Source organism: Macrobrachium nipponense, chromosome 31 (assembly GCF_015104395.2).
Source record: "Macrobrachium nipponense isolate FS-2020 chromosome 31, ASM1510439v2, whole genome shotgun sequence".
In the NCBI taxonomy this organism is placed as follows: Eukaryota; Metazoa; Arthropoda; class Malacostraca; order Decapoda; family Palaemonidae; genus Macrobrachium; species Macrobrachium nipponense.
The window spans coordinates 49,141,756-49,167,470 of NC_061093.1; the positions used below are offsets into that span (position 1 = coordinate 49,141,756).

Below are 25,715 nucleotides of genomic sequence, written 5' to 3' on the forward strand. Positions count from 1 at the left end.
TCTAACTTTGGAGACAATACCTAGCCGCCATATTGGATTTCAAAACTGCCTTTGAAAACATATTTTACGAAGAGCTCACATGCTTATTTTAGTTCGTATGGGGCTTTCATATATCACATTATGTTGACGAAACTTCAGTCTTTTAAATGGTATGCTTAGAGTTGCAATTGTATTCTTGTTTCACCAATTAAATATCGAGTGAATAAGACCCGTCCACCGTGATGAGGGTTGGCCTGCCGTGGTGTTTTACCCTATGTAACGTTTTTTTTTATCTTACTCAAGATTGCAGTTGTAATCAGCACAATAAAACAACATTTTGTAGCCAATATTACTGAAAGTATGAAACTTTTTATTCCCGGGGTCATGGTTTGAACTGAATTCGTTTTTACCTTGTAATCGGTGGTTTTTATCCTTACTGCCATCACAACTGAAACTCCACAGTGCTTATTTGATTGTTGTTATACAGATTTTGGTCTCAATTCACTCCACATTGCACTTTAAACAAGTTGCTGTTCCTGGTTCCTAAGCGCGCGCGCCACACAGTTACGAACAGCAGACGAGGAAACTGCAAAGTTTTATTCCCTAAATTGTTTACTTTACTTGTTATTTAGTTCAACTTTACTTTGTTATTTAAAACTGTTAATTTAATTCATGTATATTATCCCTTTTTTGCAACTAAATTACCCCCAAAAATTACAGATATTTCTAAAGTAGATACAATCCAATGTTTCTAACCTTGTCGTACATCTGGCTGCTGAAAACCATAGAGGAACGACTACGGATAACTGGATATATATATTTTTTTTTTGCTTTTTTTTGCTAGCACTTTTCATTGATTTAAGTCTATATTAGTATTTTGATTTTCTTTAATAACTGTATGCCAGAAATAAATGTAACCTTTAATGTTTGCATGCTAAGAATGGCAAAATCATCGTTGCCACATTAGTGGAGGCTTCACACATACGCCGATTCATTATTATAAACTGTTTCCATGAATTCTAGTTGTCATAGTAATGCAATAATGATAAAATTACTTTAATATTTATGTATATATACAGTGGTACCTCGACATACGAAAGGCTCAACTTACGAAAAACTTGAGATACGAAAGCAAATACGAAAAATTTTACAGCTCTACATACGAAAAGTTTTCAAGATACGAAAGGTTGTTGCTGTAAAGTCCCAAGATTCGCCCGGACCACTGAGAACAATTTTAAAACTCCCGCGCCGCCAACTGAGTAAACTCGCCACCATCCTCCCGCTCTCCCATTGGTTCCTGATGCTAGTCACCCCATAAGGTCCTGCTCTCCTATTGGTCAGCATCTACCCCTTGTGCTTTAAGTATTCTATTGGTAAAAGGATGCTGTAAATTGAAAAACTGATTCATGCAATACGTTTAATAAAAAAAAAAAAGAAAAAAAACATTAGGTAAAAGATAAAATAAACAGAATGAAAATGAATGGTTATTATACTTTTGTTAGTTTCAGTTTCAAGTTGATTGGAAAGTAGATTAATGAAAATTCATGGCTTACCTGTGGTAAAGTGATTGCTTGGGACGATCCGTTCGAATACTCGTAAGTGCTGGATGTAAAACAGAAGTTTGGAAGCTTTTTTTTTTTTTTTTTTTTTTTTTTTTTTTGATTATTTTAGTTAATGGTTACTTAATTATTTGAAATGAGTACATGCAATTCATTTAATAAAAAAAAATTGTGAATTAGATATCATAAAATATAAAATAAATCAGACTGCCAACAAATATGTATTTTTTAGAATTCTTCTTCTGTTTTATTATTACGTTACGTTTACGTAAGTTTCATTATAGCTGTCAGTAAGTCGGTATCTCCATTAGGTAAAGATAGAATAAAGAATAGAAATGAGTGGTTATTATACTGTTTGGTAGTTTCATTAGTTGAAGAGAGATACTAATGAAAATTTATGGCTTACTGTGTGCTAGGAAAAATGATTGCTTGGCGTTCGTTCGGTACTCGCAAGACGGGTAAAAGCTGAATGTAAACAATCGATTGGAAGGTTTTTTTTGTTTGTTTGTGTATTATAGTTAATGATTAATTAATAATTATTTGAAATGAGTACATACTGATTATTTATACATTTTATTGGCATATTCTAAGCTTTTAGCTCTTAGGTTTAGATGTCAGAATCATAGACTAGGCTACAGTAGCAACCGCTAACATAGGCTAGGCTTATTGCTAAGGGACATATGCTAAAGTCCTAATATATACAGTAAAAATGGGGTTGAACATTACATGCAGTAGAATATTACTCAAGTATGTACAGTATTTTGCCTTTTTGGAGTCATATTTCTTCCGTCAGATCGGCGTCGTAACCCTAGAACATGTGTTTTTGGCCTGGAAATATAATTTACTGGGGTGTTTTTGGAGGGCTTGGAACGGATTAGCCATTTTACATGTAAAATGTGGTCCAAGATACGAAAACTTCATGATACGAAGGGCGCCTCAGAACGAATTAAGTTCGTATCTCGAGGTACTACTGTACTTCCAATACATAGCCTAATTTCACCAATTTCAACGTTTTGTGTGTAGTCTTATACCCAGTTTGGAGGGTAAACACATACCGAATGGCAGCACAGAGAGAGAGAGAGAGAGAGAGCGAGCTTTTTTCATCAGGTTTTCAGTTATTGTTGCTGGAATTTGGTGAAGTATTGCCACTTTTGTGTCACCTTCAAGTTTTTAGAAGTTTTTTGTCAACTATTTTGTTTTAGTTATGTCTGATGCAAGTGCATCTAGTTTTTGCTGTTGTAGTGAGGGTTGAAGGACTAGACTGACCAAGTAATCTTATGACTTCTAAGCCTGGGTCAAATCTTATTCCTGCCATTCCTTCCTCCCCTATTCCCCCACTTTCTCCTTTCCCAGCCCTCCTACTATCAATCTACTTACTCCCATGCCTGGCTCCCACACTTCCGACCCCGATGCTATTTGCCAGCCTGGTACAGGCAGTCCCTGGTTATTGCCAATCCCGTTTTATGGCATTTGTCTAGTAACAATAACTGGATTTTTGGTGCCTATATGCACTGATCTCTGCTTTATTGGTGCCGATCCCCACTTAACAGCAGTGCCAAATCCCCGGTTATCAGCACAGATATCCGGTTAGTTATAAGCGCTGTAATCAACGATTTTCGGTTGTCATGATGTCATCAGGGACTGCCTGTAGTGTATACTGTATCTGAATTGGAAGTTCCTGAGTCTTAACGGACAAGGTATTTCAAGAAAACGTGCCTAGTGATCAAAAAGTGTCTATAACTGGTTCACTTAAGGTAGATTCTTGGGTAAGCCCTATGCCTACGAGACGTTTGTTTGGCGGGCGCTGATTGGCGGGGAGCTGCCTACCTCCCGGTACCAGCCAATCAGCGGCCACTAAACAAACGTCTCGTAGGCGTACGGCTCATCCAAGAATCTACCTTAAGTGAACCAGGTATAGTGATAGTGCAGTGCAAGTGGAGGAGGTGGCTACTTATCTCGGCAGTTCTCCTAGATGAAGGTCCCTGTCCCACTCCCCTAAACCGGGGGGAAGCCATACTGAAAAAGCTCAAGGGAGGCTGATGGGGTTTGTCCATGGGTAGTTGCCCCCCCCCCCCCCCCCCCCCCCCCCCCTCAGTCAAGCCTGGTGCACGAACCCAGGTTTCAACAGACGGCCATTGGATAAGCATCTCTCTGGATATGCCTCATTTGTTGTTAAGTTCGGAAGATTCTGATTCTGACACCAGGCGTTGCAAGTGCTTTCTAGATTTGCCCTGGCCATTGAAGAGACACTCGAACAATGTTGGCCACTTCTCCACTGCCTGTTAAGTGGTACAAGGAGGCACTTCGCAGTCCACAGCCTTCCTGTGGATCCCTCTGTCTTTGCATCGGCACAACTTCCTACTCACCCATGGGATTCTCCAAAGACAATTTTCTCCTGAACACCCATCTGTTGAGTGCCCTCATTTTGCTCATGAGCACCCAAAGACCACCTCAGACACCTGTTGTATTAGCACCTGTATCTCTGTTAGTGTCCAGTGGCAGCTCCTGAGCACCCAGCACCAGCTCCCAAGCCCCCAGCGTCATTGGCCAAGCACTTGGTGCCAGATCTTCATCACCTGTCTATTTCTGAGCACCTAGTGCCTACAATGAATCAAGGTGAACCTTCTTTGGTGACCATCAGGCAACAGTTATCTGAAATTACAAGCTTACTCAAGAAAGCTCCCTCCTCCAAGACTACTCATGATTTGCCTCCATCTCTGATCTCTTCTGCAGAAGGAGAGGAGATTACCCAAGACCCAGCTCCTCCTCCAACATATGCAGCTCTTCTTCATTACCTGTTGGCGAGCTTTCCTTCTTTTTTCACTCCAACTGCCCCTGTTTCCCCTGCATCGACCTTCCTGATGAAGAGCCTCCCAGAATATAACTCAAAGGCTCCACAACATGGTTCTTTCTTTATCATCTAAGAAGGGGCTTAAAGAAATTGGAGACTGGCTTTCTGTCAGGAGGGAGCAACAAGGTAGGGCTTCTTCCCGCCATTCCTCCCTCACATCTGATTGCAAGGAGGTACCTGTTGTGCGCCACTGGGAAAGCTCCTTCTGTGGGAGTTGCAGCCTCCTCTCAAAGGGGACTTCTCTGGCCACATCAACTCATCCCGTCACTCGGTCCTTACTTCAGCGAAGATAATGTTCTCATCGCCAGAACTGGACCTTCTGGTTAAGAGCCTCTTCAGGGTGTTCTAGGTCTCTAGTCTGGAGGAGGGCCACTTTATCCCCTTCATGGAGAATCCCCTTTTAGTTACTTCTCCCATTGTAATGACAGCCTACTCAAAAGGCTCAGAGAAGTATTTGGCCCTTTTGAAGGACGTATCCGCTTGCCTTCTAAAGAGAGCCTCAGAAATTAAGGATATCTGTACAGAGGTCTTCTAGACTGTTTGTAGCCCCTAAGTCATTGGGGGTTGTGGGGTGTTTGGAGACCAGTCCTTGACACAAGCGCCCTCAACCTCTGCGTGAAGAAGACAAAGTTCAAGATGGAGAGGAACCAGTCAGTTCTGTCATCTATTCACCCGTGCGATTGGATGATATTGTTGGATATGTAGGATGTGTCTAGGTACTTCCATACCCCCATCCATCCGGACTCCAGGAAATATCTCGGGTTCGTCTTTTAGGGCAAAGTGTATCAGTTTTGGGCTCTTTGGTTCGGTCTCTCTATGGCACCTCGGGTGTTTACCTTGAGTCCTCGTCCCCCCCCCCCCCCCCCCCCCGACCCCCCCTCACAAAATGGCTTTTATTTCACCAGCATCAACATCAGCCTTTACTGGGACGACTGGCTTCTATCCCCTTCGAAGGAGGCGGGCACGAAGTACTTGCAGACCATTCTTCACCATACTCAGGGGTTAGGCATACTCATAAGCCTCCAGAAGCACCAGTTAGCCCCAACGCAAGAGATACTCTATTTAGGGATGATTCACAGTTCTTGGACTTATCAGGTTTTTCCGCCTCCCAAGAAAATCCTCAACTTCCTCCAGGTGATTCGCAGTTTTCTCACCCTCGTCTTGGTTCAGCCCATCAATAGAAGAGCCTAACCCCTGAGTATGGCAAAGAATGGTCTGGAAGTACAAGACAGTGGTAGTCCATGTAGACAATACCACCGCTTTGATATATTTGAAAGCAGCGAGGCACTCATTCCTTTTCTCTCTGCCAGGCAGCAAACGATCTTCTATGGGTGGACCAAAATAGTGACATTGGTCACTTGATTTATTCAGGGGAAACTGAATGTCTTGCAGACAAGAACATTCGGTTGAAATCATGGACTTCCTACTGAGTGGACCTTGGATCCCCTGGTCTTTCTTAACCTTTGGAGGACTGTGACGTGTCGGAGGAAGGTACCGCCTCTCACCAGTGAGGTGCGTGCTCAGCTTCACCCAGACCATGGTCATGTTCGTGTGACTGACTGGTCGGTGGTAATGAATGTTTCTCCTGCTGTGTGAGTTTTGTAACCCTCCTCGGGTAAGCATTTCTCCAGGGCGAGAGTGCTCTCCTAGACCCATGTCACAGCCATCACCACAGGTTGACGGTTGCCCGTGACTCATTCTCCTGCTAGTTCTGCTAGCAAGGCAAGCAAGAACATCCAGTCTTCCTCACCTATTCCCTCTACTTCCTATGGCTACACCAGGAGGGGAAAGCCCTCTACTTCCTATGGCTACACCAGGAGGGGGAATGTGAATAGGGGGGATCCTGCAGATTGCTTTCCGCAGGATTTAGCATCATGAGACTACGTTCCTGGAAGGATTGTGGGGTCCCACCGAATGTACGTCCAAGTTGTTGAGAAGGATCTGTCAATGATGGAGAGACCTCTCACCATCTCGACATCTGGTATATAGATTCTCAGGATTCAAACACCCTGGAGACTGTTCTCCTTGGCTCTTTCTGTCCTTTGGATGGATTTCAATTCACAGTCCCCTATGGATCTTTTGTGTTTTGTGAGCCTCAAGTGCATATTCTGTTGAATTGTACTTGCATTCCAGTCTTGAATGCTCGCACATAGGATTGGTTTATTCCCAATAATTACGTATTACAATAATCGGGAGTCTCGCTGAACGCCTGGATCCCTTGGTTTTGCTGGTGCTCACCGAGTGCTCAGTTTCATCATGTTGCCGAGAACCAGAGTGAGACTAGGCTTGCCCGATTATTGTCTTGCATGAGTCAAGTTTTCTTGGCGAGCGTAGGAATTCTTACGAATTCTAGAGCTCGCTATCACGAGTGCTTGGATAATGAGAAGAACGAACGAAACGGTTAGAGGAAATGAGTGCTTCGTTTTACAGGTTGAGAACACCGCAAGTTCAGAGTAGAGCGGGCAAGAACAGTCAATCCTCCTCTATTTTTTCCCTTCTACTTACTGGTTACACCAGAATGAATTGAGGGAATAAGGGGAATTCTATGGAGTCTACTCTCCAGTGTTCAAATCCGAGAGACTGTTTTTGGTTCAGTCTTAGAATCTTACCGAACATACGTCAGCTTGAACTATTCATCTTCAGTGTCCTGTTATCACTGTAAGTCTTCCTTTGGGACAACTTCACCTTCGCTTTCTTCCTCGCGACATGCTTCTGTTATCAGTTACATTCTGTGTAATAGGCACATATCTTTAAGTTAATTCTTTTGGTATGTGACCGAGACAAATAGTACTTCTCTTAATTAACCTGAAACTCATGACAACCTATCGGGCACCCCAAGAGTTTCCGGTTTTGATTTTGAGATGACAGTGGTATTGTTTGCCAAAACAACACAACAGTTGCATTATCACTGAACAAAAGGGTTTCTTTCCTTCCCATTTCGGTTAAAATGCAGATGCTCGAGAGTATCTTTTTTGAGCTTGATGGTTCTAAGCCAAAAGTGTTCCATCATGGAATGCACTACCAGGCAACTCAGTCTAAGGAGTCAAGATAGGGGCAGAGTACTGCCTTCTCTGTGAGATACTGTTCATCTTGGTATTGTTTCTCCTCTATCAAGGATTAACTACCATTGAGAATTTCTCTGCCCGGCCATCACAGACGTAAGTCTCTGGTTGGGTCGGAATTCTTGAATAAAGCCCATGTCTCGTGCTCCACATTTGAGATGTATCTCATTAGTCTCATCACCTTTCTGTTTACCCCACGATATAACAAAAGTCTGTGGTCTTCTGTTCCATCATACCTGCCCCATCAGCCACTCCTATGACACAGAATGTTTAGATTTCTAAAGACAATTTGAGTTTTGTCTTCTAAAATACATTTTCTAATTTGTAACAGAATAACAGAAGACTTTGCCTGTTCCCTGCCTGACTAGCTCTGCTTCCAGAGTAAATAGAAAATTCCTCCCTGATCCTACCCACAAGAAGCAGTTCTTCAGGCAGTGCAATCCCTGTGTTTTCATCACTGAAAGACTCTCTGCCTTCATTTCAACCACCGACTATCTCACTGAGCAACAATGAAATAGCAGAAAAACTTTGTCAGTCCTCTGTAAGACACTAGGGATTAGAGCCGTCTTCACTTCTCTCCGATTCAGCTGTGAAGACGTAGGTCCACATTCACCTTAGTCATTCACTAGGTAGTATTGTTTCTCCTTGGCTAAGATTCAACTACTGATGAGAAAGTTTACTGTCTTGTTATCACAGGGAGCTCTGTCTCTAGAAGGCATTTGACTCTTCTAATGTGCACATGCCTCGTGAGAATCATCATCTCGTCTCTCAACATCGTTGGTGAACAAGATGCAGTCTCATCACAACCTCATGTATGTCTTCTTCCTTTGGGTCTGTCCACAAGTCCTTGGAACCTCTTTTCCTTGGACAAGTGGTGGATGCTCACAGGTTGTTTGATTACCCGGCTCCTTCAAGAGGACAAGTTGCATCACACCTATGGCATGCAGTTCTAGAGGTAAGAAGGATACAAGGGTAACTGGCCTCTCCACCTTCCCCTCCTCGTCCTTTTACTCCTCTTCCTTCAAGTTGAGGGTACGACTTGAACTTACACTTGCTGGTCGGGCAGTAAGCTTGCACATCGAGTTTCCTTTCTGTTTTGCTTATCAGTCATAGAAGCAATTCCACTGCATTAATGCATTAATGCCTCCGACACTTAAGTATTCTTCCCAGCCTTTTGGATGAGTTACGATTCCTCACTCAGTTTGAAGAAGCCCAGAAGTCTGACCCTTGATCATGCAGCTCCTATACTCCGAACAAGTTGTCAGAGTCACAGCACTCCTTGCTTCTATGACCAGGAGGAATAGCCCAGGTTTGCTGAACTCCAGTCAGTTTTAGAGGTTCACTCACATTCCTCCCACCAACAAGTGAGTCTTCCTTATGTAAAGGACAAAGGTCCTTTACATTTATGCCCACCTCATGCCATCCCTTAATCTGAACCTGGGCCGAAAGGCAAAGAGGAGTGTTTATACCTGGGCAGGCGGGCCTACCTGCCCACCAGACTGTAGTTACTGCTTAACCACCTTGTCAAGAATTTAACGGCTGTAATTCTAGTCTACGCTGAAAGTAATCCCCTATGTAAAGGACCTCAGGTTTGTATGTAGTTAGGAAAAATACAATTTACTTTCAAAAATTGTGGTTTTTGTGATAAAGCTATTTAAAAAACCAGGTACAAATAAACATTTTAGTGGGTTTTTTCTTGAGTTTCAGCTAACAAGATAAGCAGTTTTATGCATTTTTGAAGGGGTTTGAACTAATTGCAGGGGGCTGGGGGAGTCTGGTACCCTTCCCCCTCAAATAGAGGGGAAAACTGTAGTTTTTCAAAATACTGGAAGTTTAAAAATTTATCAAATGGCAATAAATTATAATCAAGAGCGAATTTAAATATTTATTTTACATAAACAGAACTTTCACTGAAATATGTATTCGAGAAAATGGCTCAGGATCATAGGTTGTCTTATTGCTTCTTGTCATTTAAGCGAGGTATCTGTCCCTATGAAGACCGATGATGCGACCTCACTAATAACCCCCAATATCAGAAAAGTCCTCAGGATCTATAAATATGCGATAAATACGCTCTATTAATAGAGAGCAAATATACGAAAATATATCAAACTATTTAATTGCCAATTAATATAATAAATGTATGAAGATCGGACAAATATGAACTCGAACGAGAAAAAATAAAACCGACACCTCACAAATATAAGTAATTAAACCGGCAATAAATTTTAAATTTTAATAAAAACAATATGGTTGGTCCTTTGGATGATTTTTTTTTATAGTTCAGGTTAAGGAGACAATTCATTCAAAATGAATGCGTAACTTGAGTGAAATTTACAAGGCACAAGCATCAATGTGATTTGCAACTTACCTCCACTCTAAGCAAGCCTCTCTAGGTCAATTGCAGCTGTCTTAGTTAATTCACGTGTCGATGTAAACTTGCTGTAACTCCATGGTATAGTAGCCTCAAAAAAGAAGCAATCCAAGAGCTCGCACTTCCAAGCAGGATCATCCTCGACCACGGTCACACTAGTCACTCAATGCTTCATGATAAAATTTAGGCTGGATAGGTGAAAATTACAGAAAAGAAGAGTTGACCCGCCCTTCTCGGCTGCTGAGTGAAAATGCACTACCCGTCTTCAAACGCTGGGACTAGAAGTAAACTTTTGAGGTGGATTAAAGGTTTTCGTTCAGTCTCAAAACTCTAGTATTAAATTTAATCACTTTAAAGGAGGAATTTTATGGTTGCAAACTATTGATGCTTTTCCAAACTTAAAACGTAACATTCTGAAACTGAATGAGCCTCCAAAGCAAGAGCACGAACTAACCATTATAAATAATTTAAACTTTTCCCCCAAAAAAAACCCACTCGTAAAATTTTGAAGTGAGCGAAGAGTAGAAATCAAGGACCATAAAGGGTGGACACTACACTCAAAAGTTAGAAAGAACAAAGTGAAAAAAAAAAAAAAAGTTTCACTTTTTTTTTTTTTTTTTTTTCAACAATAGTACCTCAGACTTTGAACTTAATCTGTTCCAGAAGGATGTTCAAAATAAGATTTGTTCAAAATATTAAACAAATTATCCCCATAAGAAATAAAAAGAATCAGGATAATTCATTCCAGCCAACCCAAAAAGTCCCCTTACATTGTTTCTATTACAGGCATTCCCCGGCTTACGATGCGTTCGCCTTACAATGTTCTGAGGTTACGATGCTTTTCAATTATATTCCTCAGAAATTATTTCCAGGTTTACGATGCCGATCTGACAGAAGAAATACAACTCCAAAAAGGCAGAATAATCAATATTTGAAGGTTTTTTGATGAAAAATGCAATAAAAATGCAGTTTACATAGTTTTTAATACACCCAAAGCATTAAAAGTAAGGTTTTCTTAGGATTTTTTACTATGTTCAGACTTACAACAATTTTCGGCTCAAGAATGGAACCCCCGTCGTAAGCCGGGGACTGTGTATTGAGGTGTTCAAAAATTAAATTAAGAGTGTAAAGTAATAAAACAGTATGGTATATGAGTAAAATTTTTTGAAAAAATTTAGTTTCCATCTACAATTTATGAACTGTTTGGTGAAAATGGTGCCTGGCTGGCTTGGGGATGGAGGGAGGAAAGACCAAAAGCCCTTGAGGAAGCCGAAATAGTCGCAGTAGGCAAAGGTTGATAACAAAAATGTTATTCACATTTTAAAAGAATAATCAAAGACTAGTGTCCGATTGTGACAGAGAGAGAGAGAGAGAGTTGACGTATTTACACTTGGATCTAAGTGCATGAAAGAGATTAATTATGCCACAATACATCAACTTACTGTTGGCAAACAGCAGAATTTAGAATAAACATGAGGGTTTTGCAAATAATAAATAATTAAGTAAAGAATGCAAGAACAGGAAAGAGAGATTAAATAATTTTTCACAAGGAAGCTGTTTAAGCGAACACTCAAAGGCACCTGAATGCGACGTCAGTGTGTTTATTATGGAGCCGAGTTATGCAGTGGTAAAAAATCATAAAAAGCAGTTGTCACCAGATAGGTATTTTACCGTAACAAAAAGAAGTGATTTGGGCAAATTTAGTGTAAGCGAAAGGAACGGGTTAATAATCATCCCAGTTCGGCTGGTAAGTCGGTAGGAAGCAAACCCGTGTCTTTCATCTCTCTTCTCTATTGTCTCAGTACACCGAACACTGGGTCAAGTAAGCTTTTTTTTTTTTTATTTATTTTTTTTTTCTCCCCTCTGTATTGCATTTGATTGTTTTCATGTTTTATCATTGTTAAATTTGTTGTGAAATAAAATTTTATTTTTTTTATGTGAATTGGTACTGCTTTTACACACGTTATAGTAAAAATTTTACTGTCTCCTTTTCTCTCTTCAACAATATCATTACGTACGATAACTTAAAATACATTCAATATTCCTTAAAAATATAAATGCCCCCTCCCTCTATCTCAAGTTAGCTGTGCATCACCGCAGTGACGAATGATTTTGTTTCATACAATCAACTTACCTGTCAGATATATACATAGCTAAGACTCCTTTGTCGTCCCCGACAGAAATTCAAATTTCGCGCCACTCGCTATCAGGTAGGTCAGGTGATCTACCGGCCTGCCCTGGGTGGCAGGACTAGGAACCATCCCCGTTTCTATCATATTTTCTCTGTCGCCGGTGGTATCAACATTGTTGTTATTACCTCCTGACTTGGATTCTTTTTTCAACATTTGATCAACGATTTTTTCGGCTTTTTGGTGACGTATTTGGATCGTGTTTTGGCATTCGCTACTGTGGACTGTTTTTGGAATAACTCTTTTGGAATTTTCTCAGTAATGTCTGATTCTAATGTGAGTGTGAGAATGTGTGTGAATGTAGGCTGCAGGGTGAGGATACCGAAAGCTTCGGTTGATCCTCACACTGTATGCCGTAAATGTAGGGGGGTTCAGTGTTCTGCTTTTAACACTTGTAAGGAATGCGAGGGTTTGAATGCAGAAGAATGGAAGACTTTGACTTCTTATTTGAAGAAGTTAGAGAGGGATAGAGTTAGACGACTGAAAGGTGGGAATTCAAGGCCTATTGAGCCTTTCACGGATAATTCTAACCCTACTACTGTAGATTCTCCCTATAAATCTCATTCTCAGAGTGTCTTTTCGGATTCGGCATCGGAAAATCGCCAATCTGAAAGCGACTATTCGAGACATGAAAACCAATGATGGCTGACTCGAAAGGTAAGGCTAGTGATAGTGAACATTTTAGTGAAGTGAGTCCTATCAGTGTTGTGGAGGGGCGTTTGATCGTCCCTGCGGCGCTCCCAGGCCTAGACCTCTTCCAAGCTCACATGCCCAGAGGAGAAGAAAGTCGAAAGCCTTAAGGAGGTCGTGGGGAATCCCCAACGGTCAGACGTCCCTTCAGCTAGCTCTGCTTCTTCATGGCAGCCAGCTCAAGGGCGCTATAGAAAAAGCGTCCTTCGCGAGTGTTTCTCGTCCTCTCCCTCTCCCTCTGAGGGTGGAAGGAGTCGAAATTATCGAGACCGCTGAAGCGTCATATGAAGCAAGACATTGATTCAAGCCCAGAGCGCTTCTCGGATGACGCCCGTCTGCTATTAAGAAGGCGAAGGTGGCGTCAGCGTCACCTGAGCTTATGAGGAAGTACCACATCATGCTTCCTTCCCCGAGTGATGACGAGAAGGCGTCATGCACTAGACGTAGGAGAAGCCTCAAGAAAGATAATTATGGCGGGTTCAGGAACAACTGTCATCTCTTGTGGGAGTTTTTAGCGCCTCGTCGGAAGGACGTGACGCTTCCAATTAAGAAGTCTCGTCCTCTCGCACCTGCTCGAAGAACGGGGCTGACGAGAGTGTAGTAAGACAAGAAGATCGAAAGACGTCTTTTAGAAGTGAAGCGTCATTTCAAGCGGATCTTAGACGTGACGCTCCGTCCAAGATTGTGACGCCGAGTAGGAAGCCCTTAGAGAGCGAAGCGTCTTCCAGACGCGAAGCGTCATCAAAACGTCAACAAGAGACGTCATACATGACGCTCGGAGAGCGGGAAGCGTCATACAAGACGTCTTCTAAAGCGCAAGAGAAGCCGCAGGTTGTGACGCCTTCCAAGTCGATCAAACGGGAAAAAGGAAAAAAGACTTTCATTCCCTTAGCCCCTCTCCGATCAGGAGTTTGTCTCCTCCAGAAGAGGAAAGTTCTGAAAGGAGAACAGAAACTCAGAATTATCACGAGTTGGAGCAAAACTCGGATGATGACGATCATGGAAGAGAGGGCTTGTCCAACTATAAGGTGTTGACTACCCTGCTTCTGGAGGAATACGGAGACGAGTTTGACTCCGGCTGCTCCTCCTTCGCGCTCGCTCTTTTCGAGTGCGAAGGCGAAGAAGCCTTCGTCTTTTCTGAAGATGAAGCCCACCATCTCGATGAAGCGGGCTTTACACGCCTTAGACTCCTGGATGAAGTCGAAGAAAGACTTAGTCAGGACAGTATTTTGCATGCCTCCAGCAAGATTAGCTGGGAAAAGAGGCATATGGTACAAGACGGGGGAGGATATGGGTATCGCTCTCCCTTCTACTACAGAGGCAGACTTTTCGACGTTAGTTGACGCTTCAAGGCGTCCAAGTCTTAATTCTGCTCGCATTACATGGAGTATTTCAGAACTGGATCATCTCCTCAAGGGACTTTTCCATGTATTGGAAGTCTTCAACTTCTTAGATTGGTCCCTTGGGGTGATGTCCAAGAAAGCTCACGATTCGCAGGGAATCGAAACTGAAGCCCTGTTATGCATTTTGTCTTGCATCGACAAAGCAGTACAGGATGGATCTTTGGAAGTCTCTTCATTATTTGGAGCAGGTCTTTTGAAGAAAAGGACAGTGTATGGCGCCTTCTTAACAAAGGCAGTCTCGCATGCTCAGAGGGCAGCTCTACTATATGCACCTCTGTCGGACTATTTGTTCCCTTCTAAGTTAGTGAAGGATGTAGCTCACTCTTTAAACTGAGAAGGCGACACAGGATCTTCTGACGCAGTCAGCTAGGAAGAAGAAACCTGCTTTAGTTTCGGACAAGAAAGAACCTAGCACTTCTATGCAGCCCTTTCGAGGTGGTCCGATCTCCAGACCTCCCGCAAGAAGGAAGGCTCCAGAGAGAAGAGGTAGGTCCGCCTTTCGTCCCTTTAAAAAGGGAAATGAAACATTTCTCCTCCAAGCACCAGTAGGTGCCAGGCTCCTGGGATTCGTGGAGGCCTGGACACTGATAGACGCAGACGCGTCTTCACTAAATATCATAAGGAAAGGGATATCGTATCCCTTTCCTGAATACTCCGCCCCTAACGTCAATACCAAGGGAACTATCAGCCAAGTACAAGGATCCTGTGCTGAGGGATACTCTTCGATCGATGGTGGAACAAATGTGGGACAAAAGAGTGCAGTAGAACTAGTACTGGATCAAAACTCCCCGGGTTTTACAATCGCCTTTTTCTAGTGGCGAAAGCCTCGGGAGCTGGAGACCAGTACTAGACGTGCGCTCTAGAACAAATTTGTTCAGAAGGAGAAGTTCTCCATGGAGACTTCTGCTTCAGTCCTAGCGTCATTACGACAAGGAGATTGGATGGTGTCTCTAGATCTCCAAGACGCCTACTTTCACGTCCCGATCCACCTTCGTCGAAGAAGTACCTCCGTTTCATGACGGGGGGAAGGATCTTTTCAGTTCAGAGCCTTGTGTTTCGGCCTGTCCACAGCTCCTCAGGTCTTCACAAGCCTGATGAGGAATGTGGCGAGATTTCTTCATCTCAAAGGAGTGAATGTCTCGATGTACCTAGACGACTGGCTCATCAGGGCCAGATCGGAGAGACAGTGTTTGGAGGACCTAAAGTTAACTCTGGATTTGACCAAGGCGTTGGGATTGCTTGTGAACCTCGAGAAGTCTCAGCTGACCCCAGACAAAGACCTAGTTCTATTCTGGGGATTCGGATGGATTCTCGGGGTTTTCGAGTTTTTCCTTCGCAAGAAAAGGTTTGAGGATAATCTCTCTCTTCTTAGAGAAGCAGCAAACGTCAGCGAGGGAATGGTTGAGCCTTCTGGGGACGCTTTCCTCGCTGGAACAATTCTTCCCTCTCGGAAGACACTTCATATCCGTCCACTTCAATTCTTCCTCAAGAAGTCTTGGAGCTGGAAAAAACGGACAACTGTCGGACGTTTTTCCCATTCCAGTGGAGGTAAAGGCACACCTACAGTGGTGGTTGCTACCTCTGGAAGAGAACAAAGGGATCTCTCTAAGATCACAGAACCCAGACCTAGTGTTGTTCTCCGACGCGTCGGAGAGTTCGGGTTGGGGAGCGACATTAGGCTCGGAGGAAGTGTCAGGCACCTGGGAACCAGCACAGGTGTCCTGGCACATAAATTGCAAAGAGCTCTTCGCCGTACACCTGGCTTTGAAGAGCCTAGAAACCTCTGGTGAGAGACAAGATAGTGCAAGTAAACGTGGACAACACCACCGCACTTGCCTACATTCGGAAACAGGGAGGGACACACTCCTCGTTCCTTTACGAACTCACGAGGGACCTATTACTTTGGACGTCTCACAGGAACATAAAACCCTCCCTGCTGACAAAGGTTCGTACAGGGAGTAAGGAAGTGAGGTTCCGGAGGGCCGGACAGGTCTCAGCAGGAGGAACCAGGTCCTTCATACAGAATGGACTCTGCACGAGGAAGTGTGTCTCGATCTCTGGTCTCTGTGGGGAACTCCTCATGTGGGATCTCTTCGCAACATACATTTCAAAAAGGCTCCCAGTGTTTTGCTCGGTCGTGGAAGACCCAAGAGCAATTATGGTAGACGCCTTCCTGCTAAACTGGTCTCGAGTGGACGTTTACGCTTTCCCCCATTCAAAATCCTGGGGTTAGTATTGAAAAAGTTTGTGGCGTCAAAAGAGACGAGGATGACTTTAATAGCCCCCTTTTGGCCGGCCCCAGGAATGGTTCACGGAGGTGGTAGAGTGGATCGTAGACTTTCCAAGATCCCTACAGAAAGGACGGATCTTCTCAAACAACCACACTTCAAGAGGTACCAATCAAAACCTCCCCGCTCTCCGCTCGACTGCCTTTCGACTATCGAAAGTATACCAGTCGAAGTGGGAGGTCTTTAGAAGGTGGTGTAGAGCCAAGAAGTTGTCCTCCTCCTCTACCTCTATAGCGGAAATTGCTGATTTCTTGCTATTCCTGAGAGTAAAATCTCATCTAGCCTTATCCACAATAAAGGGATACAGGAGTATGCTCTCGGCTGTATTTCAGGAACAGAGGTTTAGATCTGGCAAATAACAAAGATCTCCACGATCTCATAAGATCTTTTGAGACTTCAAAGTCTAAGGAACCAGTACCTCCGAACTGGAACTTGGACGTAGTCCTCAAATATCTGTCTTCGGATAGATTCGAGCCTCCGCATCGGCAATCATTTAGTAGACATAACTAGAAAATGCCTATTTCTTTTATCGTTAGCGACGGCAAAAAGAATTAGTGAGTTACAAGCTCTGGCAGGATAAAGTAGGATTCAAGGGGGACTCGGCGATTTGCTCGTTTAAGACTCTGTTTTTAGCGAAAAAAAACGAGAATCCCACGAATCCCTGGCCTAGGTCATTCGAAGTCAAAGGAATGTCTAGTCTCGTAGACAGAGAAAGCAGAGAGGTCTCTATGCCCTGTTAGAGCTCTGAAGTTCTATCTTCAGAGGAAGCGTCAGTTGGGAGGCTCTAGACAAGGTCTTTGGTGCGCGGTAAAAGACCCACAAGACTGATGTCAAAGATGCTCTAGCGTTCTTTGTAAGAAAGCGTCATTACGGACGCTCATAAGGTCTGTCCTGACGAACAATTACAACTACTGAGGGGTAAAAGCTCATTGAAGTAAGAGCGGTTGCGACGTCTCTCTCGTTTTATAAGAATATGTCGCTTAAAAACATATAGATACGACATATTGGAGATGCAACCTCAGTATTTGCATCTCATTACTTGAAAGACGTGCGTGACGTATGAGAAGTGCTTTTCTCTAGGTCCTATCGTATCGGCAGATACGATTCTGGGTACGGGAGCCGACACCCAATCTTAAAATGTATATACTGTTCTTCTGTTTGGATATGGTCGAGAATCTTTTTCGAACAATGGAGGATTCAGGCTCGCACGGGCGGCCGTCTATGTTGTTCATAAGAGAATTCTCGTCATATCCAATTAGTTGAGTATAATTTTTTTTTTTTGAAAAATTATGTATGTGTGCGTAGTGGTTTTTGAGTTACGGTTGTTGTGACGAGTTCGGGGATAACTCGTAACAATCCTTAGTTCTAACACATGGTTAGGATCAGGTGGTCGGGATTGGTTTGTTGTGCCTCCTTCATAAGGTTGTATTGTCATATAAGTGGATCAGCACCCATTGACAAAGTCCTTTTAGGCTCTGCTGAGTAAGTGGGTAAGACCCCATCGGCAGACCCACAAGAACTCTTGGCCATAGATCACATATCTCGCTAAAGTTTCTTGAGGTGATGCAGACTACTGGGCAAACACCCACCAAGTCTACCACCTATCAGGTAGGAACCAAGGTTTTATTTATACCTACAACATATGTTGTTTACCTGTCTATTCCATATAGTAGCTGTCTCTTACCCTCCACCGAAGGTGCCAATCAGCTATGTATATACTGACAGGTAAGTTGATTGTATGAAAATGATAGTTATGTTACAATAAAGTTTCATATACTTACCTGGCAGATATATACAATTAAAGGCCCACCAGCCTCCCCGCAGGAGACAGGTGGAAGAGAGAAAATATGATAGAAAACGGGGATGGTTCCTAGTCCTGCCACCCAGGGGCAGGCGGTAGATCACCTGACCTACCTGTAGCGAGTGGCGCGCAAAATTTGAATTTCTGTCGGGGACGACGGAGTCTTAGCTATGTATATATCTGCCAGGTAAGTATGTATGAAACTTTATTGTAACATAACAATATCATTTTGTTAATAGTTTATGCTAAATTTTATTGTGAAAAGCTTTGTTCTTTCATTTACTATTTTGTTAAATATGATTAAACTATACCGTCTCACTCTGTGCACCAAACACTGGCTCAATTAAGGAAGTTTTATTGTTTCTGCATTGAATTTGATAGTTTCTCATATTTTTTCATATTTCATTAATACAGTTATATTTTATCATTGTTAAATTTATTGTGAAATTCCCTTTTTTATGTGAATAGTTATTGCTTTTACATACATACAGTAATATTTTAACTCTTCTTCTCTCCTCAACATATCAATGCTCCCTCATTCAGTCTCAAGTCAGCTGCTTGTGATGTCACCACCCTATTATTCGATTTTGTACATCTGTAGTCTCGGTAAATGGCAATCCAGTTTTATGGCACTTGTCTAGCGCCATAAAATCAGCGATTTATGGCGCCGTAATGGGCCAAGTTTTGATTGTCGGCTTCATAAGGTCCTAATAATAGCGTTATGGCACCATAACCTAACCTAACAGAGGCGCCATTAGCCGAAACTCTGTGCCATAAATCGCTGAGTTTCAGTTAATGGCGTTTTTTGCTTATCAGCACCCCGCTGATAACTGGGGACTGCCTGTATTGTAAATGAAAAAAACATGTTAATACAGTTTTTCCTGTAGGATGCAGTAGGTTTTTCTTGTAGGATGCAGTAGGTTTCTCTTGTAGGATGCAGTAGGCTGGCAAATACAAGTGTAAACAAGATAATCTGTCGTTTCGAAGTAAGAGCATTTTGTTCAACAAACGATACAAAATTTTCTCAAATTCAGTTTAAAAAATGGAATATTCGACATAAACGTTCGACAAGCAAGGTACCACTATATTCCTGACATGAGGTCTTTGCACGAGATGATATGGTCCTCTGAAAATTTCCTTACTTCAAGTAACTCGCTTGTAATGCAGGGTACTCTAGCCCGGGGCCCAATTGCTCTTGTCAGCCATTTTACCAGACTGGTAGGAGGTTACAGGAGTCATGGTACTTACAGGAGTTATCAAGCTACAGTCAGTTATAGGGAATACTGTACAGTCAACCCCTATTTGGGGGCTCACAATTCACTGACTCAACCTATTTGTAGATTTCTCTATGAACGTATACTCCTCATTTGCGGAAAATTCACGGATTTTTTAACAAACAAATATTCACTCACCAATTACTGTATTTTAATTTTCATAAGATGTACTTTTTGTGATAAATCTATTAAAATACTTAGGTATAAGCATTATTTTAACTATCAAAATAGGCAGTTCTAATTGTTTTTATAAGGGTTTTAAGTACAGTTATTCACAAATTCTAGCTATTTGTTGGGGTTTGTGGTTTACATCCCTCATGAATACCATGGGTTGACTGTACATCCCACCCAAGGGGTATAAGGCATTGTCTTATAGTTCCATAGGAAAAAGTAAATAATTTTAAATGCAATTTGTATTTTTCCTAAGTATACAAACCAGAAGGAGAAAGAGATTGGTGACATGAAACAAGTGTGGATAATTTCCCTGCTCCCCCCATCTCCAATGGTCAGCTAGTTCAACAACTGCTCTCAGCTCGCTCTGAAGGATACTGTAAGTATAAAAGGCTCTGGTTTATATACTTAGGAGCAATAATTTATGTAAATTTTTATTTTAAACATTTTTAAGCTGACACTTTTGAATATGGATTTTCTTCAAAATAAGAGTAGTCTTTAAATTTGTTTAACGTGCATCATTGTATTGCTTCATTAATTAAGATTTCTAGTTTTTTATCTCTGCTTTGGTTGGCAGAGATGGGGAGAATAGTACTTATTCACTTGAAGTAAAAGATTAAAATTTCTGTTCAAAAGTTTAAAAATGACAAATTTTTTTAATCAATTTGTGTTTTTCATAACTAACAAACCTTAACATTATAATGAATCTTCAAGCACCAGATGGAAAACAAGTAAAATTAATAAAATTGTATACGCAAGGAACTATTGCCGTCTGTGCTTGATAACAAGCTATGTGGGAGCTCCCACAATGCCTTTGGCATCTCTTGATTGTATCAGTTACTCTTCCAACCCAGTTTTAACTGTCAAAGGGGTGGTTAGAGGTGGGACCTTTATATGTTAAGTCATCAGGTTTGTTAATCATGAAAAGTACAAATTTAAAAAATTTGTCTTGTTCATATACGAAACAAACCTTCATTCTTAACATTAGGATAGACTTAATCATTGGTGGGAGGTAAGTAGCATATTGACTGAAAGTTTGCCATCTTTAGTCAGTTTCTTAATAAAAGAAATTTGAAGACAGTTGACCTTAACTGTAAAACGTGTGATAGTAGCTTTAGGTTCATATTTCTGGGTGTTTCATACAGTAGCTTTGGGTTCATATTTCTGGGTGTTTCATACATTGTCATATCTTAAGTGGGTTTGTTATCATCCCTCTCTCTTTGCTAAAGAGAGGGATGGGTTGCTACTGAAAGGTATCTTATACTATTCTTTTTTTTTGTATGGTGTTTTTACGTTGCATGGAACTAGTGGTTAGTATACTATTGATCACTGTAACAGCATGGCTATCTGTACTTACCTGTATCTAGTTTGTTCCAGTCAATGATGGAATTATTCTTCTTACTGCCCGTAGGTAAAGAAGTAGATAGAAAACACAGAAAAGAAAAGAAAGCTGTCATCTCATTCAGTCTACTTTCATACCTTCATCTTAAGACTAGATACAAACTGACCCACACAACTTGTTGAACAGCCACTACTGGATGCAAGGAAAGTGTCCGAGGACCTATGGGCATCGTTCTTCAAGTAAAAGGAAGTGAAAGTTGTCTGTCTTAGCCATAGGCCAGCTTTTGAAATTGTCAGAACAGACATTCTTCTTGAATGCCATATTAGAGCTCAGACTTATGTCAAATATGCATTCCTGATAGTTTCCCTTAACCAAAACGCGGCCTGTGCTAACAAAAAGCCTTCAACATCTAGGTTTGAGATGTCGAGTTCTTTTTAAATAAGCACGCAGTACTCTGACAAGACATAGTAAAATTTCTTTTTAAATAAGCACGCAGTACTCTGACAAGACATAGTAAAATTTCTTTTTAAATAAGCACGCAGTACTCTGACAAGACATAGTAAAATTTCTTTTTAAATAAGCACACAGTACTCTGACAAGACATAGTAACATTTCTTCAGGGTCATTATCCACAGTCTCTGAAAGAAGGTAGTAATATCCGAAGAGGGTGGTGGTCTTGGTCTTTTTTGATCATTTGATTTTTTTTATGGTTACTTCTGATCTTTAGTTGTCTTCAATTTGTGGAAATAAGGCTGATGCAGTCCAAGTTTAGGATCGTCTTGTCTATAATTCTAGTGCCCGAGCTATTCTTAAATTCAGATGAACTTTTACATATTTAATGAGACCATTGTAAGTTCAACTTAACTATCTCCCTGAAGTAAGTAGTGGATGGTAACTAGATGGAAGTAGATACCAAACCTAACTCTGTTCCCAATATGTTAAAAGAACGAAAAAGCTGGATTATACTTAAAACTCTGTTCTCTTTGCTTTCCTGTTACAATGCGAGGCTAAAAAAAAAAAAATTATTGTATATGGCCTGCGAGTTTGCTTTCCTGTTACAATGCGAGGCTACAAAAAAAAAAAATTATTGTATATGGCCTGCTAGTTTGTTGATGAATGGGTTTCTTACAGTCAAAATATTTAAGTGTTCCTGCTTCCTTATTGTCTGAGGCAAGTTACTTGCTTTCACATGAGTCCTGTAGAAATTTTACTACCTTAACATTAACTGATAACACTCAGTATGAACCACCTGTTTGCACCCTTGACCCTGTGGTTTAATGGCTGTCAGTCATTTGGAATCTAGTTCATTTGTATGATGTTCACCCTTACAGTGATGGAGCATACGGGTCAACAATTGTATTAGGTACTCAAAACCAAACCCAAGCCTGTAACCTGTTCTTGTAAAAGCAACAGCAAAAGATGGTGCATAATTATGATAGAAAGTTGGTTATGCAGTTTAGTTGGAGTCCTGACAAATTACAATAAAATCAATATTGAAGTTGGCAGTCCTTATTCATGCCGTGTCAGCTTTGTTTGTCTGTACTATAAAGGTAAAGATTGAAACCTTTCTACATGAAAAATGATTTATTGACTGTATTCAACAACTTATTTACATATTGACACTGTTCAATTGTCAGAATGCCATACATACAATAGTACATCCATAGGCCAAATTGGCTTCTGACCAACACATCAAACATGAGAATGCTTGGGAAACTTAAACTATCTTATCAGGGGTAAATTACACACTTTACAAGGGGTAGATAAGACGTAATACTTAAATATCTGATATCATACAATTGTAAAGGTGGGAGAGTTTGGGAGCTGTTACTGTGGACAGCATGCAAGAAAAAATAAAAGTAAGCTCAGGTTGCATTAGCAATTCCAAGATTACTTGTTAAGATTCACTATTGACAAGATTCTATAAAGGAGTCTTCTCACACTAACAGCCACTCCTTTGCCATTTACAATTCATGGACAAATACTATTTACCTGTGTTTTTGTACCGATCATCAAGAACAGCCAAGCTACTGTAAAAATTTATACATCCAAAAGGATACTGGATTACATTGCATATACTGTACCAGCCTTTTAGTGCAGGATACACAATAAGTCGTATAGCTAAATAACCTTAGAAATACAATATGGTCTTATGAAAAAAGAAATAAATTACATTAAAACAGATGGGCCAACAACTATGTATTATATAAAAACTATACAATTTTGACATCTCATCACTCTGACACATTTACTGGTTACAATATGAAAATATGCCAAAGTAACCAAGATGTCTTAGACGATATTGGCTATAAGTCTTTCAGAAACTAATGAATTCTTTAGGCATAAAATTTGACAGCAACATTTAAAAAAAAATCATACAAAATTGTACATGTAAACAATATAATTTCTATACATTACTTAAAAGTTGCTTGACATAAATGAGGTGGATAGACTGCAATGCTTAAAGATAAAATGACAGACCACCTTAAATCCTTGTGTATAAAATATCCCTACAATAGAATTGTAACTTCCTACCAGAAGAGAATAAGAGGCATAAAAAGGTTAATTACCTGGGTACTGTCGAATATCTCAATTGAGCGACGGATTTGTGTCATGACTATATACCCTAGTATTTTTGGAAGGACCATGGCAAGTAGAAAGTTACAATCCAATGAAAACAATAAAAGAAAAATATCTGAAATTGCACTTGAGCTGGAGGCTTGCTTGGCCTCTTCTGACGTTCCTATTATAAATAAATCACATTTTTAATATAAAACATGTAAGTGCTCCTTCAGATTAAAGGCCCTGACAATACACAAGCATGAAGCATGCGAGCTTCACCCACTGATGGGGAACTGTACCATATATCATAGTCTTGCAAGTGCATAGCAAGTCAATTTCTTTATCTTGCCATAATACACCTGACCATTTTATCTGTTAACTGGCAGGTTTTCTGTACAATGGTGTGAAATGGGGATACTTGTGACACAGGGATATTATTGCTTTTAATATATAGATATGAACCAGTTGAATTGTCTAATTGTATTCTCTTTTGGACAAAAATTGCACTTTTAACTACACAAAGTATTTCATAATTCCAATCCCTGACTTGGAAAGCTGACTTCCTTGCACAAGGCACTTAGCTCTTCTTAATTCATGCCATATAATATAAAAAACACCAAATTTTATTTGGGAGTCCATAAAAATAGAGCAACCACACAAATACATAAATATATATATAATATATATAAAGAGGGTTGTTCCACTAGAGGAAGTCTTCTGTGCATCCCTTATCATTACCTACTATAAACTACATCAGACCCAACTTCTGTCCCCCTTAAAATGAAAACCATGTATTGATGATACACTACTCTTAATCATGATAAAAGTACTTCACACAGAAAACATGGAGAAATATTCATGGGGAGCTTTCGCACAACAAAAAAGGAAAATTATCTACATAATACAACAACTTTCCCCTTTTAAAACACCACTGTCACTCACCTTACCCATCTTGCTACATCTACCCATACAGAACAAAGTATCATACTTATTTTCATACCAATCCGATTTACTTTAAAAACAAATATAAAAAATGAATGAAGTAAAAAATGCTAAATGTCCATGATTCAAGGCACAGCTACAGACAACACTTATCAATTGCCACATCACCAAGACCAACCTACCACATATACAAACACACATACAGTATACATATAAGGTATATACTGTACATACACATCACAATGCTATACCAGATCTCTTCATATACTAAAACAGCTATGTGTTAAATCCTTAATTCATCCATTTTCGACAATTTTCAGCACCACAAAGACATGGAATCTTATGGTCTTCTTCTTCATCAAACTTGTAATCATATGCCAGCTGAAATGACAAGAATAAATATGTATTATGAAGTTAATACTGCTTATAGCCTAAAGGAAAAAATAATCTTAATTAAAATATAAATTCCTCTAACATGCACTTTTCAGATGCCCTTTCCTTATAACAGTGCTGTAACATACTCAACTTGTAGTCCAACTAATAATGCCCCCAGTAAACGTGTGCAGCAGCAATACACTGGTACCTCAACAGACAATTTGGAAGTTGGCCTTCCAGCGAGTACTGAAATCTGTTAACTAACAAAATATGGTAAAGCATTTGTATTTATGAAACTTGACTTTTTGCTCTTTTTACTTGTTTGTAATAATTATTTTGTTTGTCACTTATTATATTGTATATTATTTTTTTTATATTGTAGCTAACAATGATTGTTTAGAGGAGACACCAACTGTACCCTCAAATGATGACTGCAACGGAGAGGTTAGAGAGCTGGCAGCAGAGAGCTTTAGTAGGAAGGCTGAATTCTGTTATGATACTTGCACACTTTCTCTTCTACCATTCCATGATGCATACTTCTAACAAAGGTTTGTGCCAAGAGAGATATGATTTTATGAAAAAAGTTGGGCCCTTCCTATTTTGACTTGGATTTTGGATGATGTGATTGTTGCTGTATTTGTAGCACAAAGAATGTAAAGATATCATTCAGGTAACTGTCAACAGACTGTTCCGACGGTTACCTCAAGTGGTTTGCAGTTCCTTTTTTTTTTTTTTTTTATCTAGGTTAAAAAAATTTTTTTTTTGGTAAGCTAATTAACCCTTAAACGCCGACTGGACGTATTTTACGTCGACATTTTTTGTCTCTTGGGTGCCGACTGGACGTATTTTACGT

At 40.7% G+C, this 25,715-nt stretch overlaps 1 protein-coding gene and 1 long non-coding RNA gene across 10 annotated transcripts in view; one reads left to right on the forward strand and one right to left on the reverse strand.

Annotated features, from left to right (window-relative positions):
* The window catches only part of LOC135206956 (uncharacterized), a 29,301-nt gene extending 3,606 nt beyond the window's left edge, over positions 1-25,695 (forward strand). The window contains exons 2-3 of one of the 2 annotated variants that reach the window (XR_010312851.1): positions 19,898-20,020; positions 25,245-25,695. This is a non-coding gene — a long non-coding RNA (uncharacterized LOC135206956). Of the gene's footprint in view, positions 1-19,897; positions 20,021-21,052; positions 22,518-25,244 lie in introns of those variants that run through there. The other variant, XR_010312852.1, reaches the window with a different exon arrangement.
* The window catches only part of LOC135206953 (histone-lysine N-methyltransferase 2C-like), a 307,132-nt gene continuing 303,965 nt past the window's right edge, over positions 22,549-25,715 (reverse strand). For all 8 annotated transcript variants that reach the window (XM_064238492.1, XM_064238498.1, XM_064238497.1 and 5 more), the window contains one exon: positions 22,549-24,868. In XM_064238492.1, the coding sequence (XP_064094562.1) occupies positions 24,779-24,868 (90 nt within the window). In that variant the 3' untranslated portion in view covers positions 22,549-24,778. The remainder of the gene's footprint in view (positions 24,869-25,715) is intronic.